Raw genomic sequence first — 16,328 nt, 5'->3', positions numbered from 1 at the left:
GCACCTGACTGCCCCCCTGCCCCCAGTCCACATGGCTCCAAGGAGAGGTCCTCCCATGAGCTGGTACCACCTGCCAGGCAGTCATGTTAGAAACGCAAGTCCTTCTTCCATCACCTGCACTTGTCATCTTCAAGGAAAAAGCGTGCTGAGTGGTGCCCCATTTCCCAGCGTGGGGCTCACGATCGGGGAGTGTGAAGACCTGTATTCCAGGCCTGGCTCTTGCCACCAGACAGTTGGGCAGGTGCTTCACTGCTGCCCGAGACCCGGACTGCATTTCTACTCAGGGAAAAGCAAGTGATCTCCTCACGGAGATGTGGCCGAGCGTAGATGATCAATACACAGAAAGTACCCAGCCAGTGTCTGGCCCGTGGTGAATGCCCAGCAAAAGATACGCAAGATTCCAGTAAAATAAAAGTGCACACCAGTGTTTCGTAAGGAAATCCTGTCATCCGTACACAAGCATCGATAGAATCATCACATCCGGGAGGCGGAGGTGAGGAGTCACAGAGCTGAATGCAGAGGGTGGACGCCGTTTGAGAATTCCTTTTCGGAAGTTCTAAGTTTCAAGGCTGTGCGCTCACAAAGTCAGGGTCACGTGTAAATATTCTCTAGTGAACTGATAGGTTCCAGAACTAGTCCCCATTCCGCCAGCCCCCTCCTAGCTTAGTCCTGGCTCTGGCCTCATGACATCAGGATGTCCCCCTCAGTCTTGGTGGGCTGCTGGATGTTGCAGGGGGCAGTCAATCCGGAGGCAAGCTTTCATTCCAAGCACCCTGGGGAGCCCTCCTTAGTGAAAACCTTGACAAGGGAGAGTTGGAGCCATTCAATATGAAAGAGGGATCACACAGGGATCACACAGATCATGATCTGCAGGTTTCTTCCAAAGATGAGATTTGATGGCCACAGAATAAAAGTGGGTTCGGGAAATGCAGAAACCCTTCCATGGTGGATTTATGAGAGTGACCCCATCTCTAAAACTGGCCGGTGGAAAACACAATGGAAAGGCTCTTTTAAAAAACCTTTCTATTTAATTATTTACTAATTTATTTATGTATTTATGTATTTATTTATTTTTAGAGAGAGAGAGCATGTGTGCATGTGTGTGTGAGCAGGTGGGAGGGGCAGAATCTTAAGGATTATTTTATTTTATTTTATTTAAAGTAGGCTCCATGCCCAATGTGGGGGTTGAACTCAGGACCCTGATATCAAGAGTCGCACGCTTAACTGACTGAGCCAGCCAGGTGCCCCGTAAATGATCTATAAATCATCACCCTCTACTTTTGTTAGAAAATTCTCCTGAAAAGTCAACACTTGTTTCATTCTTTGTTTTCAATGTTAGTGCATAATTTCAATGACAATCTAAATTGTCACAATCATTACTCTTGTGTTTCAAAGTGAAGTCCTAATCAACTGTGATCCTGTTATTTACCATGATTTTTAGAACCTCTTTCACCATGATTCACTTTATGTGTCTTTTTCTTATAAAATGAAACTTCAAATAAACCTAACAAGTATTATTCAGTAAGAGGAAATGAGATTATTTTTGTTAAACTGTGTTATTTTCCTTAGGAAGCCCTGAGGAACAAATTTATAAGAAACTTTGTAGAGAGCCAACTGCACATTGATGTTGACAAGCTGACCGAAAAGCTCCAGACTTACGGTAAGTAGGTGGGGGTGTGTGGGGGTAAGCGGGTGGGCATATCTGTGTATGTGGGCGTGTCCATGTACCTAGGTGGGCGTGTCCGTGTCTGTGGGTGGGCATATCTGTGTATGTGGGCGTGTCCATGTACCTAGGTGGGTGTGTCCGTGTCTGTGGGTGGGCATATCTGTGCATGTGGGCGTGTCCATGTACCTAGGTGGGCGTGTCTGTGTACGTGGGTGGGCGTGGCATGGTCCACTTACCAAATAGCCCACCGCTGGGGTCCTCCTCCTTCTGCCTCCAAGTTTCTGGGTGACACTGACAGGTTGCTCTTCTCTGGTTCTGTTTGCTTGTCTGGAAAACTAGATAACGCTCCAAAGGTTGCTCATACCTGAAGTTTTCTGGTTTATGGAGTCAGGGCTTGAGTAGCAAGGAACGTAGTCAAAAAGGAAGGCTTCTGATGTGAGTGCAAGAATTAGTGAGACTTGAGGGCGCCTGGGTGGCTCAGTTGGTTGAGCGACTGCCTTTGGCTCAGGTCATGATGCTGAAGTCCCAGGATCGAGTCCCATGTCGGGCTCCCTGCTCGGTGGGGAGTCTGCTTCTCCCTCTGACCCTTTCCCCTCTCATGCTCTCTCTCACTCTCTCTCTCTCCAATAAATAAATAAAATCTTAAAAAAAAAAAAGAATTAATGAGACTTGAAACAATTAATGAGTTTTTGAAACAAATGAGTATTCCTGAGTTAATAGTTGATTGAAAGCAGGTACATTGAAAATTTGGAGCTCAGGTTAGAAGGTTTTATCAATCTGCCAATGGTTGTGTTGTCCCTCCATAGTTAATGCATGAATTCATTTAGATATTAAACAATCGGGTAGCGAGCAAACACGAGAGTTGGGTTCTGTGCCAGGATCTGGAGACCCTGCCCACCACCGCGTGCCGGGCCCAGATGGCCGTGTTAGGAACAGTGGCATGGTGGCAAAATTGGGGTTTGTCACAGGTGCATCCTGGGGGTGTGCTCGGGAGCCCAGCCCAGCTGAGTGCAGAACAAGAATAAAGGAAGTCCCCCTGAGGGAAGAGAGGACATCTCTGGCTCCTGGCACTCTGTTCCACCAGAGGGAAGGGGCTGGTGGCCGCCTGCAGCGCGGGGGGTTGGCAGGGGGCTAGGCATTGCAGGAGACACCATACTTCCTTCTTCTGAAAAAAACAGGTGTGATGAATTTACTGCCTTAGAAAAGTTAGTGAACTTAAATTATTTCCTTTTTATTTTATTTCTTAAGTAGGCTCCATGCCCAGTGTGGAGCCCAGTGTGGGGCTTAAACTCACGACCCTGAGATCAAGATCTGAGCGGGTCCCTTAACTGACTGAGCCAGCCTGGTGCCCCAAGTTAATGATATTTAAAAATAAATGTCACTGCTTTAAGTCATTTTTCAAGGAATTAAAACATACCTCTGTATATTTTACAAACCTCCTTTTTGTAACTCTGTAGGTAAAGAATTCGATCACTTTACTTCATGCATCCTTTTAAAATCACTGGCGAGGGGCACCTGACGGGCTCTGTCGGAAGAGTGTGCCTCTCTTGATCTCGGGGTCGTGAGTTCGAGTCCCACATTGGGTGTGGAGATTACATTAAAAAAATAAAATTAAAAAGAAAAAATTGCTAGCGAGGTCATCCATTTCTCTGCCCTAGAACCAGCACCTGGAGCCTGGGGCAAAAAGGAGCATTTGAAAGTAATTTGTAGCAATTTCTGGGAATGTTTGTCCAGTCAGGCTCTTGATTTCATTCCTTAACTTTTTTAAAGTAACCGTTACCTTGTTCCAAAAGCAATTTATGTCTATTGTAGAAATATTAGGAAATACAAGGAAGCCAGGAAAAAAAAATCTACCCATAACCTCATCATCACAGACCGCCCGGGGTTAGTTTTTCAGATGGATTTGCAGGGCTCATGTGAGCGTGGGTACATATATTTTCAGAAAAATGATCACACTGTTTATATTATTTTGCACACAGCTCATAAATGGAATCTAGGGGTGCCTGCATAGCACAGCTGGTTAAGTGCCCGACTCTTGGTTTCGGCTCAGGTCATGATCTCAGGGTCGTGGGATCGAGCCCCGCATGGGGCTCCATGCTCAGCGGGGAATCTGCTTGGGATTCTCTCTCTCTCCCTCTGCCTCTGCCCCTCCTGGTCGTGCTGCCTCTCTCTCTTTCTCTAAACATAAAATAAATGCATCTTAAAAAAAAAGAAATGGATTCTGTTGCAAAGATTCTTCATGTCCTTCAGTACTGCCTGTTACTAAGAGTTCTCGGTCCGGCCCCCTTCCATGTCCACCCCCTAGCACGAACCCACTTTAAACGTGTTTAACTGTTTCTTATGGATTGTGTCTTTCTATCATGGCGTGATACATTATGTATCGTTATATCTTTACATAGGAGTTATCAATCCATTTCCTGCTGTGAGAGATGCGGCCTTGCTTCTCCCTCCCGGGCCCCATGACTCCCTTGCAGGGATGGACGTTTTCCTTATGTCCACATCATGACCAGACAAATACGGTTCGGTGCAGAGCCAGGTTACAGGTTTTAATGAAATTTCCTTTTTCACAATGTTTCCCTCTTCCTAGAGTTTCTGTTCTCTTGGCTCCCCACTGCCCTCCGTGCCAGTGTGTCACCCTTCCTGACGGGGGAGTCCCTCTGTCCGTGTGGGCAGACACCTGCTGGCCTGCCCTCTTGCCCTGGGCCAGGCAGGTGGGCTTCTGAGCATCACCCCCAAGCGCTCCCAGGAATTACCTGCTCTGTTCTCCCAGACGGGATACCGAGTCTCCTGGGCTCGTCGTCCTCCCCATTCTTGTTTTATGATCATGTTTTGCTGGTTCACATCCGAAAATGTCAATCTGAAAAAGGGTGCACGAGAGAAACATTTCCTGAGCAATTTTACTCAGTAAATTCACCTTTACATCTGAAGGGTATGTGGGAATAATCCCAATTTTACTGATACACTTTGATTTGTGTTCCTCTCTCTCTCTCCTTACTTTTATTTTTTTTTGATCAGTCTTGTTGGAGGGTCCTCAATTTTATTAGTTTTTTTTTAATAAAACAAATGTTTGGCTTTAGTGATAATTTTATTTTTTATTTTATTGACTTCTGATTTTTTGTTTGTTTTGTGTTTTGTTTCTGGTTCTATCCTTTCACTGTCTCTGGTTTGTCACTTTTTTTTGGTAACTTCCTTAGAGAGATACTTAGATCTGTGATTTCCACCTTCTTTTTCTTTTCTTGTATGTACATATACATGCTTATGATCACATGCTTCCCTCTGGACATCACCTCGCTGCCTCTCACATGTTTTGATATGTTCTATTTTCATTAGCATTCAGTGAAGTGTAGCTGTTTTTGATCCTTGGGTTGTTTGAAAGTTTATAGCTTACTTTCTAAATATCGTGATTTTCCATTTATTATTTATTTTTAAGATTTTATTTATTTGTTTGTCAGAGAGAGAGAGAGGGAGAGAGAGAACAAGCAGGGGGAGCAGCAAGCAAAGGGAGAAGCAGACTCCCCACAGAGCAGGGAGCCTGATGCTGCACTCGATCCCAGGACTCTGAGATCATGACCTGAGCCAAAGGCAGATGCTTAAGACTGAGCCACCCAGGCTCCCCCTTACTGATTTTTTTTAATGCTCATTCTTTCAGTTATTAACAGGTGTGTGTTGTAATTTCCCATTGGGGTTGTGGACTTCTCTATTTCTCCTTATGTTCTGTCAATGTAGGGTTTATATAGTTTGAGGCTGTATTTTATTTTTTATTGCTAACATGTTAGATATTTATATTTTCTTCCATTGGCTTAGTTTGGGGTTTCTGGGTGTGTCTGCTGGTAATGTCCGTGGGCAGGTGGGTCCTGTTATTATGTTCTGTTTTCAGGTGAGACAACATTTCGTCTCTGGGGTTAGGTACAGGGGTTTGCTGGTTCGGTTCCCTGCCGAAGCGAAGCTGTAGAGAGGGCTCCGCATTGTCTGATTCTCTGGCTCAGCTTCCTGGGTGGTCGGGACTGCATATTATATTCCACAGTAGACGGGGCTGTGAATAAGCTTCCCTGCCTGGCAGGCCATGAGGATGGGATCAGAGCCTGCACAGCTCATGTTGTGGGGACCCGAATCGGGCCAGAGTGTGCACTGAATCCCCTGCTCTGCAGATGGGAGAAGCTGTGGGCTGTGGTCTCTGCTCAGCCATATGCAGGGCTATGGAGTGGGCTTCCCGTGCACTCTGGTTAGGGTCCCTGGTGAGACAGCCTGGAGGCCGTGTTCAGCCATGGGCAGGTCTTCAAATTCGATTCTTGGCTTGGGTGCAGTGGGAGAAGCAGCTCTAAAGCTGCTAAAACTCTTTGTCTTTTTAGATTTTTTTCTTTTTTAATACATTTATTTGAGAGAGAGTGAAAGCACGAGCAGGGGAAGGGGCAGAGGCAGAGGGAGAAGCAGACTCCCCTGTGAGCAGGGAGCCCAATGCGGGGCTCGATCCCAGGACCCTGGGATCACTACCGGAGCCGAAGGCAGACGCTGAACCCACTGAGCCCCCCCAGGCGCCCCTTGTTTGTCTTAACTCGAGGCAACCCGCACTCACCCCAGGGTCCCTGACTGAGCGAGGCCATTGGCTTCATTCTGCAAACCGCCGGCTCTGTCTTGCCGGCTTGGGTGACAATGGGCCACCTGGCTCTGGTCACTTACCCTCTGGCCCCATGGGGCCAGAAGACAGTGTCCACAGCAGGTGGGGCCATGTCCCTGCTCCCCTGCCTGGGCAGGAGCAGGACTCCCGGTTTCCCAAACACGCTCTCTGGTGGGGAAGGGCCGGGAGCTGCCTTTAGCCTTGGCTCTGAATTAGGCCCCCGTGGGTGAGCTTTAGAGCACATATTCTAAATGATGTATGCTCAGCAATATAAACACGTCCTCAGTTTGCTCCCCCCGTAAAATGTCATACTCTGCAGGTATCCATCAAACACAAGAGAACAAAAAGCAGAAACACCCGAAGCCCCTCGCAATGCGTGCTTTGGTCTCCTGCTTTCTAGTTGTTCTGCCTACTTTCATCCTGAGGAATTAATGAAGACCACTGGTTAGGCCTGGCTCTCTCTTCCAGCAATTCCTGCTGTCGGTGTAAGCACTTCTGTACTCTGGGTGCTGAACAGACTTTAATTCTTAGAACAACTCCGTAGGCGACATGGTTTTCCTCCCACTGCAGACGAGGACGATGAAACTTTGCAGATCAAAATCACTTTCCAATGCAAGGGGCGCCTGGGTGGCTCAGTTGGTTAAGCGTCTGACTCTTGATTTTGGTTCAGGTCATGACCTCAGAGCCGTGGGATGGAGCCCTGCGTCGGACTCCCAGGTTTGCTTGTCCTCTCCCTTTGCCTCCCCGACTGCTTCATGTGCTCTCTCTCTCTCAAGTAAATACGTAAAATCTTAAAAAAAAAAAACAAAAAACACTTTCCAACGCAAAACATGAATCACGTAGAGTTGCTCCAGGGGCAAAGCCGTGTCCTGCTGACTTCTCCGCCACCATTCCCGGGCTCCCCTGTGGCACTTACCATGCGGGGACAGTGTCACTCCTCCTGTGCCCCAAGCTGGCTACCCCCGCCTGCGTGTCTCATGAGTCTGGCTTTTGATGGCTCCCGGGGTCTGTCACTGCACACAGGAAGCTCTGAGCTCAGCCTCCTGCCCACCGTGCTTAGAGAACAACAGTATGAATCCCCACGAAGTGCCTTCATAGATGCTCCCCCACCTTTACAGTGACATTTCACGGCGTAAAAGACGTCTCCAGAGCGCGGTGCGTGGATCCTTCTTGTGCGGCGTGCCAGGGCCCATGACGTCACAGAGTAAACTTGGTGCATCACCCGAAAGCATCACTTTTGCTTCAACATTTGCAGGAAAATGAGACATATTTTATATGAAAGATTTTATTTATTTATTTGAGAGAGAGAACGAGAGAGAGAGCGAGTACATGAGAGGGGGGAGGGTCAGAGGGAGAAGCAGGCTCCCCGCCGAGCAGGGAGCCTGAGACATATTTTATATGAAAACAAAAGGAAGAGGCTAGAATATTAATATTTTCCTGAAAAAAAAACAAACAAACATTCATTTCAGAAAATTTTCTTCCCGTACGGGCTTTTCTGGGATCCTGTCTTCTCCCTGCATACATCCCTCGGCCGCCCTCCATCGTCCTGTGCTAGGGGTCCGTGGGTGGGAACGCCTGAGAAGCGCTACATGGCTCTGCTCGGCTGAGCTGTCACCAGGGTGACTCTGATCGGAGTCACCAGGGTGAGTGGATGAGGAAAAATGCAGAATTTCTGGCCTCAGCTCTGCCTGCATCAGCCGGACCAAGTCAGCTGTGCAGAGCCTGGTATCTGTGTCTCTACGGCAGATAAACCGGGTGCTGAGCTCTTTATCTCGGTTGGGGTGGAGGTGGTGGTTGGCGATCTGGAAGTCTGCCCACCAGGCAGAGCACCGCTCCGATCCTGTGGTGTCATCTGAGCCAATATCTGATAAGCCGATATCTGATGGGATAGGGCAGCACATTCTGTCTGTGCCTCTACTGGAGATCGATTTTCTCTAATATATTAATAACCACAGTATTAGGACACACTGATTGAGTGCTCAGCATGCCCCGGACACCATGAGTGCCGGAAGTCTTGCTGGCATTATTTTCTGTAACCTTTAGAAAAATACCACGGAGCAGATTATCATCATCCCTGTGCCATAAGGAAGAAATGTAGGGTGTCTGGGCTAAACAGACACAGCTGCCCCCAGGGAGTAGGGGGTGGGTACCCCCCCGTCTGACCCGTGACCGCGAGGCCCCATACACTGCAGCCCAGAGTAGGCTTGCTGTGTCTCCGTCTCCACCGCAGAAGTGGTCTGATCCGAGAGACTCTCCTTAAACCAAATCCCCGTGGCCTCTGGTCCAGTGGAGAGGGGCCAGGCCCCGTGGAAGCAGGCTCGGTGTCTCGGCCTGGGATCCAGAAATGGCAGAGTAACAGGCCCCGCTTTGAGAAGCAGTGAGTGATGGAGGTCGAGGAGCTGCTCGGGTAGCTGGGGGATCATGCTCACGCCAACTTCTCCCTGTTGTTCGGAGTCTTACTATTTCAGCCATCTGGATGGGGTAGATGAAACAGTTCTCCTCACCACGGAAAGAGTGGAGGCCTGGCCACGTTAATGGGTTTTTCTATGTGCCTCATGATGACAGGGACAGACCGTGACGTGGTTCCTCATTCATCTCTGGCCTTTCAGAGACAGATCGATGCTGAGCAGGCACAGCCCAGGCTTGATCTGGAAAGTAGGAAGCCAGGAGGAGAGAGAGGAGTAGGCAGACCAGCAAGAGAGGGAGGCGAGAAGCAGCCCTCGTCCCACGGGCTGTGGGCTTACCCTCAATGCAGCAGATGGCTGAACGCCCACGGAGGCTCCCCGGGCGCCGTGGCATCACGCAGTTCCCCCGAATAACCAGTAGGGTTTGCTGCATAGTGAATAGACTTCACTCCTTTGGACCACTCAACCCATGCTGAAAAGCATGCGATAGACTTCCGTTGTAAAGCCTGAAAATCATATACAACGGATGCTCTTTCCCAGAAGATTCTCATCAAGCTTCCATTTCTTGATGTTTCCCAGTGGCTGGTTCTGTTCAGTCTTATAGATTTGGGGTTGGGTGGGGGCTCATTTTAGCCCATCCTTTGAGGGATACTTTTGGAGAGGATGATGTGGCCGGAAGCCGGTGTCCATTTGCTCAGGCATTGTCCCTGTGGAAGTGGGTCCTGTGGTTGAGGGAAGGGCCACTAGGGCGTTTAAGAGCTGCCCCTTTACTGTCCTATGTCTATGCAGTTTTGTGATTCGCTGTGTGTTTTTGTGTGTGTCATAGGTGTGTAAAAACATGTCAGTATGTTTCCATGTGCATTCATCCCTTCTTGGTTGAGTCTTTCTGTTCTTTATGAAGTCCCAAGCAATCTAGTCTCTGGGGGTCTCCTAAGGAGCGAGGCTGGGGTGGGGGGCCAGGGTGGCCCACCCTAGTGGACACAAGCACATTGCCCCAGCCCACGGTGGTGCCATGACATCAGCGAGCCTGGCGGGTCTGATGGCATCTCCCTATCATCCTGAGCATGCTGAGCCCGTCTGTAATCGCTTCCCTCCCTGGCTAGGTTCTCGTGTTCTTCCCACACCACCCTACTCTGCGTTGTTTGGTTTTCCCACATCTCTCTGACCTGTGGTCCAGCTCGTCCCTGAAGCCAGAGCTCATGTACCAAGTCCTCCCCCGTGTTCTGCCCTGACGAATGTGCCCGCTTTACTCCCCGGCTCTACTTCCATTTCAAATGCTCAAACCTGGGCAGAGTGCACCAGCTTCGGATTTCCTCAGTGGCAATACTCCTTGATCCCAGATCACTGTTTCTGCAAAGTTAATGTGACCAAGTGAGCGGCTTTCACAAAATGCCTGCTGTGATGGTGAAGGCATGTTTTCTGGAATTCCTTGGCGCCAGGTTGGAACACTAATGTGTTTTTTTTGCTGGGTTCTGTGTGAGAGGCCTTCCGTGCTGCTCGGAGGCTTTCACCTGGGGATTCTTCTGTGCGTCGCCTGCCGCCCAGCATCCCTGGGCCGCAGGCTCACCGTCTGTGCTTCCACGGCTTTTCATTCCCATGGAAGGATCAGCATCACGGGACTGCATTCAAAGAGCAGAGTTGGGGTCCCCGGCTGACTCAGTCGGTAGAGCTTGGGACTCTTGATCTCGGGGTCATGAATTCGAGCCCCACCTTGGGGCTACTTAAAAAAAACAAAACAACAACAACAAAAAACAAAACAAAAAAAACCCAAACCAAAACCAAGACTCAAAAGGCAGAGTTGATACTCAGCCAATAGGTAGCACATTTTGCCTATGAACAAAGTGTGACTCACGAAGGGATTTTTTTTCTCCCTGGGCTGAGATCAAGTTGTAACGTCCTGTCCCGTTTTCTGCCCTCAGGAGGGAAGCTGGACAAGATGTTTGCTCATGGGGGCGCCGGACGCGTCCGCTTCCTCGGCGGTATCTTGGTCAACCTCTCCTCCTGCGTGTTGCTGAACCGTTTCCAGGCACTGGATTCTGTCGCCAGCCTGGAGTCGAAAGCCCGTGAGCTCATGCGGCAGAACAGCTTTTTGGCCAGTAAGTATGCCCTGAGAACATATGCTCCTGTAGGCATGGGCTCCAGCGGGCTTGCCGTCTTGCGTCTTTCTCCCCAAACCTGTGTGCCAGTGGCTCCGAAAGAAAAGACGTCCTTTCCAGATAGACTGAGACCAAGCAGAAAGGCTCACCTTGCGTTGGTGAGCTGTGGCTGTCCGTGTCTCCGATCCTGGGCTCCAGGCCATTCGCGGCATCTGTTTTTACTAGTTTATGGTGTCGTTTCACCACTAAATCTCACATGATAAAATTATATCTTTCCCGATTACAGTTTTGCTCTGATTCCGTCATCACTCTGACTTTATCATAGTATCTTGACATCCTGGGGGGAGGGGAGGGGGGAGACAACAGCCAGTTCGACTTCCTTCATTCACGCCTGTTTGTTCAGGATACACGTGATGCGTTCTCGTGTCTTGAATGAATATCGCATTATTTTTTTTTATTTGGGTGTGTATGAGTTTGTTGAGGGCTGCCATGACACAGGACCACAGACCATGTGGCTTTGATGACAGAAATCTGTTTTCTCTTGGTTCTGGCCAGACGTCTGGGACCCAGGTGTCAACAGTGTGGGCTCTTTCTGAGGCCGTGAGGGGGACGCGCTCCAGCCTCCCCTCGGCGTGTCGACGGCTGCCTTCTCCTGGGTCTCTTATGGTGTTTGCTATGTGCATGTTGGGTCCACGTTTCCCCTGTTTGAGGACAGCAGTCCTACTGGACGAGAGTTCGCCCTAAGGACCTCCTTCTCCATTGACTACCTCTGTGAGGACACTGTCTCCAAGTGAGCTCACATTCTGATCTCCTGGGGGTTAGGACTTGCCCATGTGAACCTCGGGAGTGTCCTGTTTACCCCCAACAGGCATTGTGTATGAAATTCAGAGAATTCATGTGCCAGAACTGAGTCCCTGTGTTCACATTTTGAATGATCGTTATATGGAACGAATGAATCATTGAACATCAAAAATTAATGATGTACTATATGTTGGCTAATCAAATTTAAGTTAAAAAAAAGACAAAACAAAAACGACTGATCGATAATCCCAAAGACACCAGTTCCTTGTTGGAAGCTGAAATCTAGCTGACCCACGTACATCCGTATGATGTGACAACTCTGGGCCCCGCCTTGCTCAGCGCAGGTGAAGAGCGACCGTCTGTCAGCATGCCCTTGACCACCCTCCCTGTGCTGTCCCTTCCGTCCCCTGACCTCCTCCCTCCACGACCACAAGCCTCCGCACACCTCCCCTGCCTCATTCTCACGGATGCATGTAATCCCAGAAAAGGAAAGCCTGACTGTTTGAGCAGCCTGGGGTCATTTTCCGAGTCCTAGAAAAACGCAAAAGAAATCATTTTGTTACAGATTTCTTGGTGCAGATTATTTTGTTGTAAATAATTGATGACACACAGTATGGGTTTATATACCAGTAGCTGCCCCGTGTAACCCTAAGGATCCGCGCTGCCTTGCCACTTCCCCAGAGGGGGGCTGGGCTGAGTCTCACGGCCGTCCAACTTCCCTGGACCCGTGCTGGCTCAGGGTGAGCCGCCCTCAGGGTGCGATGACCCCTGTCTTCCCTTTTCTGCCGGCAGGTGTCATATTCAACACTTCCCCGGCCGGCAGGAACCGGGCGGCCCCGTCTCGGCAGCTGCCTCCCCACGTCACCTACACCATCCGGACCAGCGTCTTATACAGCATGAGGACGGACTTGGTGAAAAACCCTTCCTGGAAGTTTCATCCTCAGAGCCTGCCGGCCGAAGGGTTCAAGTACAACTACATCTTTGTCCCTTTGCAAGACATGATCGAAAGAGCCATCATCTCGGTGCAGACCGGGCAGGAGGCCGGGGAGCTGGCCGCGCAGACTCAGGCCATCCCATACCCATGCCACACCAGGGACCTGTGAGTAGGCATCGCACAGCCATGCCCCTGCGCGCCCACTTTATAGCGAGACGCGCTCTGCGTTTGGATCGCTGCGCTGAGAATGTCTTGGATCTTCTCTGTAGTCGCTCCAGAGAGCCTTTAAGGAAGTCCATTCCCCTGTGTAACTGCTCACGGTTGACTTACTACGCCCGGGCCATCCAGGCACAGGAATAATGGTTGAGATATGGGGTCATGCGGAACTTTAAATTTGACAGCAGGCATCCGTAGCTTTAAAGACCCTTCGGAACGAGTTTGAACAGTATTCACGGGGGTTTTGCGAGTCCGACTCCAGATGTCACCCATGTGAGCTAGGGAAACACTTCCTCTTCAGTGCAGATCTTAAAAAGTTGGCCTACTTGCGGGGAGGAGGGCCGGGGACAGTGGCTTGGAGACGCGGGGGGCAGTCTGCAAACACATAGGAGCTCGTTGGTGACCTGGCTGGTGATGTCCTTGCAGGAGAGAAGGGACGGGCAGTTACGGGCTAGAGCAGCTGGACCACAGCACCTGAAGGAAGAGGAGGGGGGACAGGCCAGGCGGGGCCCGCAAAGTGGAGTGCAGGGTGTGCCCGACTGGGATGTGGACCCCCGGGTGCAGTCGGGTGGTCAGCGGCCTGACAGCCACGTGGCTGAGGCGGGTGCGCTCAGCCCTGAGGAATGCTGTTCCTCAAGCATCTTGTCCCAGGCCCGGACTGGAGGCCCCAGGATGCAGGGCTGGGGAGCACAGGAGGAAAGGGCCGAAGGGGAGGTCATCAGAGGCCATCAGAGGTTATGAGAGCAGGCAGCAGACACTCGTCCTTCAGTGGGACACCTGCTCTGCAGAAGCCAGGGGACCGGGGTCACGCTTTCCTGACAAGGTGTCTTGATGTCTTACCTCCTCCCTGCCTGGGCACATGCCTTCCACACGGTAGCTCAGCAGTGCGTTTTCGTGAAGCAAAAGGTGGTGTCACAGGGACAACTTTCCCACAGTGCCCTGAGCACAGGTTGCCCCCCGCCTGATTGTGCCTCTCTTGCGGTGTCAGAGCGTGGTGGATGGAACAGAGGGTCAGAAAGACAGAGACCAGGGTGTCATTTTAACCCAGGGACCGCCTCACTATGCGGATCATCGGTACGCCCCTTCACCTCCTTCTTTGTAAAATGAAAGCATTTCTTTCCTTTCAAAGCGACGATAGTTTTCGGCTTTGAACCTTTTCGGCCTCGGCTCTTCTGCTCCTAAATTATTTTTCTTGGCAGCAGTAACACCAAGAGCAGAATTCGAGAAAAGGGCTTTTTCTGGCAAAGGGTCAGGCGCAAAACTTCATAGCAGCCCACGTGCCGGGACGTTGCGGGGATGAATGACCCATTTCCAGATTCTCGGAGAAATTGGCTTTTTATGATGCATTCTTTTCCGTTGAATCTCGGGAAGATGGCACTCTGAAAGCCTCTGTCTAGCTCCAGAGCATGCTATTGATCTTCACCCTGGAAGGGGCGCCACGGGCGTGAGGGTAGGAGAGGCAGATTCCGTCTGGTCTGGAGCGCAAGGGAGGCTGGGGGTCGCCTCGCCCCCCTCCCACGCAGGCTGGCTCCCAGGAGGGGGTGATGGGCAGGACAGAACAGCACACATTCCTGCAAACAGCTTCATGGCGAGTCGGAGGTGGCCCGCGTGGTCCGCTTTCCTTTCGTGCTGACCGTGGTGCTCGGCTAACGGGCTTTGGGGGAGGGGAGGGACTCGAAGATGTGCCTCTTCACCCCTTGACGGTAAGTTCTTGTGACTGAGACCCATCCAGGCCTCAGGCTGGAGTGAGCCGAGTGCCCTGGCAGGATTCCGGTATCACGGGCTTACTTTTTCTCTTTCTGTTATTGAAGTGTAGCTGAAGTACAGTATGGAGACTTAGCAGCTCTGCACGTCACTCAGTGCTCCCCACGCTCTGTGTCACCACCGTCTGTCCCCGTCTGTCCCCATCTACTGTTACAGTATTCGGCACTCTGCTGTGTGTTTCGTCTCCCTGACTTACTTAGTTTATAACTGGAAGTGTGTCCGTCTCTATCCCCATCACCTATTTTGCCCATCCCCCTCCGTTCTCCCCTCTGGCAACTGCCGGTTTGTTCTCTGTAGTTACAAATCTGTTTCTGTTTTTTTTTTTTTTTTCTTGTTAGTGTTGTTTGTTTGTTTTGGTTTTTTTAGATGCCGCGTATAAGCAAAATCACGTGGTATTTGTCGTTCTCTGTCTGACTTATTTTGTTGTGCAAATGGCAAGATCTCATCCTTTTTTTACGGCTGAGTAATATTCTATTGTCTATATATAGAATATAGGAATATATAACGTATAGTATATATATACAGACCCAGGATCATAGCAGGACATTCAGCCCACTGGGTCGAAACATTCCTGCCTTGAACTGTCTGAGCTGAGTGTCCTGCTATGATCCTGACTCATGGATTCACTTTTACTCGTTCCCTCCCTGGGATACCGTGGCACAGTTTCTCAGAAGTCTTTGTTTTACTCCTTTGAAGGAGGTGAAGAAGTATTTTCCTTTTCTGAAAGAGTCAAGCCTTGGAGGCTCTCATTGCGATAGATCCTTCTTTTATTTCTAGTTTCAAAAAGTGTCCGTATCTTAAGGGCTGGGTGTATCTGCAGGAGGCTGAGACTCCGTGGAGATCCTATAAGATCCTGGTGCTTGGCCACCTGAGGGATGGTTCTGAAGCCTAGTGTCGACCGCAGAGCACACACGTGTGAGGCTTTTAGTGGCTCCCTACTTGTGCTATGAATTATATAGTCATTAATGGACTCATTTGTTCAACTATATTTATGTACTATTTGTTGGTCTCCAGACCTGGGTGAGTCAGTGAAGGGACAGGTGAAATCTTTGCTCTCGGGCCAGAGTTCAGGGAAGCAGAGTCTACACACACAACAAAGAAGCAGCTTGAATGGAATACTGGGAGGAGGTGAGAGCCAGCAGGTGTGGGATGAAGGCAGTGAGGAGCACCCAGAGGAACTATATTATTGTGGTTAAGGTCAGCCTTGCCGGGAAGGTGACATTCAATCTGTTAAACAAGAAAAATTCAACTGGGTAAATTTAAAGATCAAATGGGCTTTATTCAGGGATTCATGAATCAGGCATTAGGCATTGCCCTATTTGGCGAGTACGAAGGAGCTTCCGGAGCTGTAGAAAGGGAAAGGCTTTTAAAGGCAAAAGGAGAATGTTTAAAGGAAATTATTAGCAAAGAACACATTGTTTCAGGCTAGGCTGCCCCTCCCAAGGGAACAGAAAGGGTCTCTCTGTGGCTTGCTCTCCTGCTGACCAGGTAATTCCAGGATGACTGATTAAAGGTTACATAAGTACATTCTTAGTGGTCTGGAACTTAGGCTGAGTATGACCTCTTGGTTTGCTGATGTGGGGCTCAGCACAAGCGACTCTGTTTCGGGCCTGTTGTCTCTCTTTTTTTAAAACAATCATTTATTTATTAGAGAGAGAGGGAGGAGGGGCAGAGGGAGAGGGAGAGAGAAAACCCCAAGCAGACCTCCCTCCCTCCCTCCCTCCTCCCCCTCCATCCTCCCTCCCTCCCTCCTCTATCCTACTACCCCCCTCTCCTCCATCCCTCCCTCCCTCCCTCCCCCCTCCCTCCCTCCTCCCCCCATCCTCCATCC

At 50.0% G+C, this 16,328-nt stretch overlaps 1 protein-coding gene across 1 annotated transcript in view; it reads left to right on the top strand.

The window, feature by feature from the left end:
* Positions 1-16,328, top strand: part of LOC102737067 (ATP-binding cassette sub-family A member 13) — an 83,048-nt gene that overhangs the window by 12,177 nt on the left and 54,543 nt on the right. The window contains exons 4-6 of the mRNA XM_081799718.1: positions 1,570-1,660; positions 10,606-10,782; positions 12,376-12,682. Of these exons, the coding sequence (XP_081655844.1) occupies positions 1,570-1,660; positions 10,606-10,782; positions 12,376-12,682 (575 nt within the window). The remainder of the gene's footprint in view (positions 1-1,569; positions 1,661-10,605; positions 10,783-12,375; positions 12,683-16,328) is intronic.

This window comes from Leptonychotes weddellii, chromosome 12 (assembly GCF_054177405.1).
Source record: "Leptonychotes weddellii isolate Sample4059 chromosome 12, ASM5417740v2, whole genome shotgun sequence".
Taxonomy (NCBI): Eukaryota; Metazoa; Chordata; class Mammalia; order Carnivora; family Phocidae; genus Leptonychotes; species Leptonychotes weddellii.
Note: the sequence above shows the minus strand (reverse complement) of the source record. Positions and strands in the feature narration are given on the sequence as shown.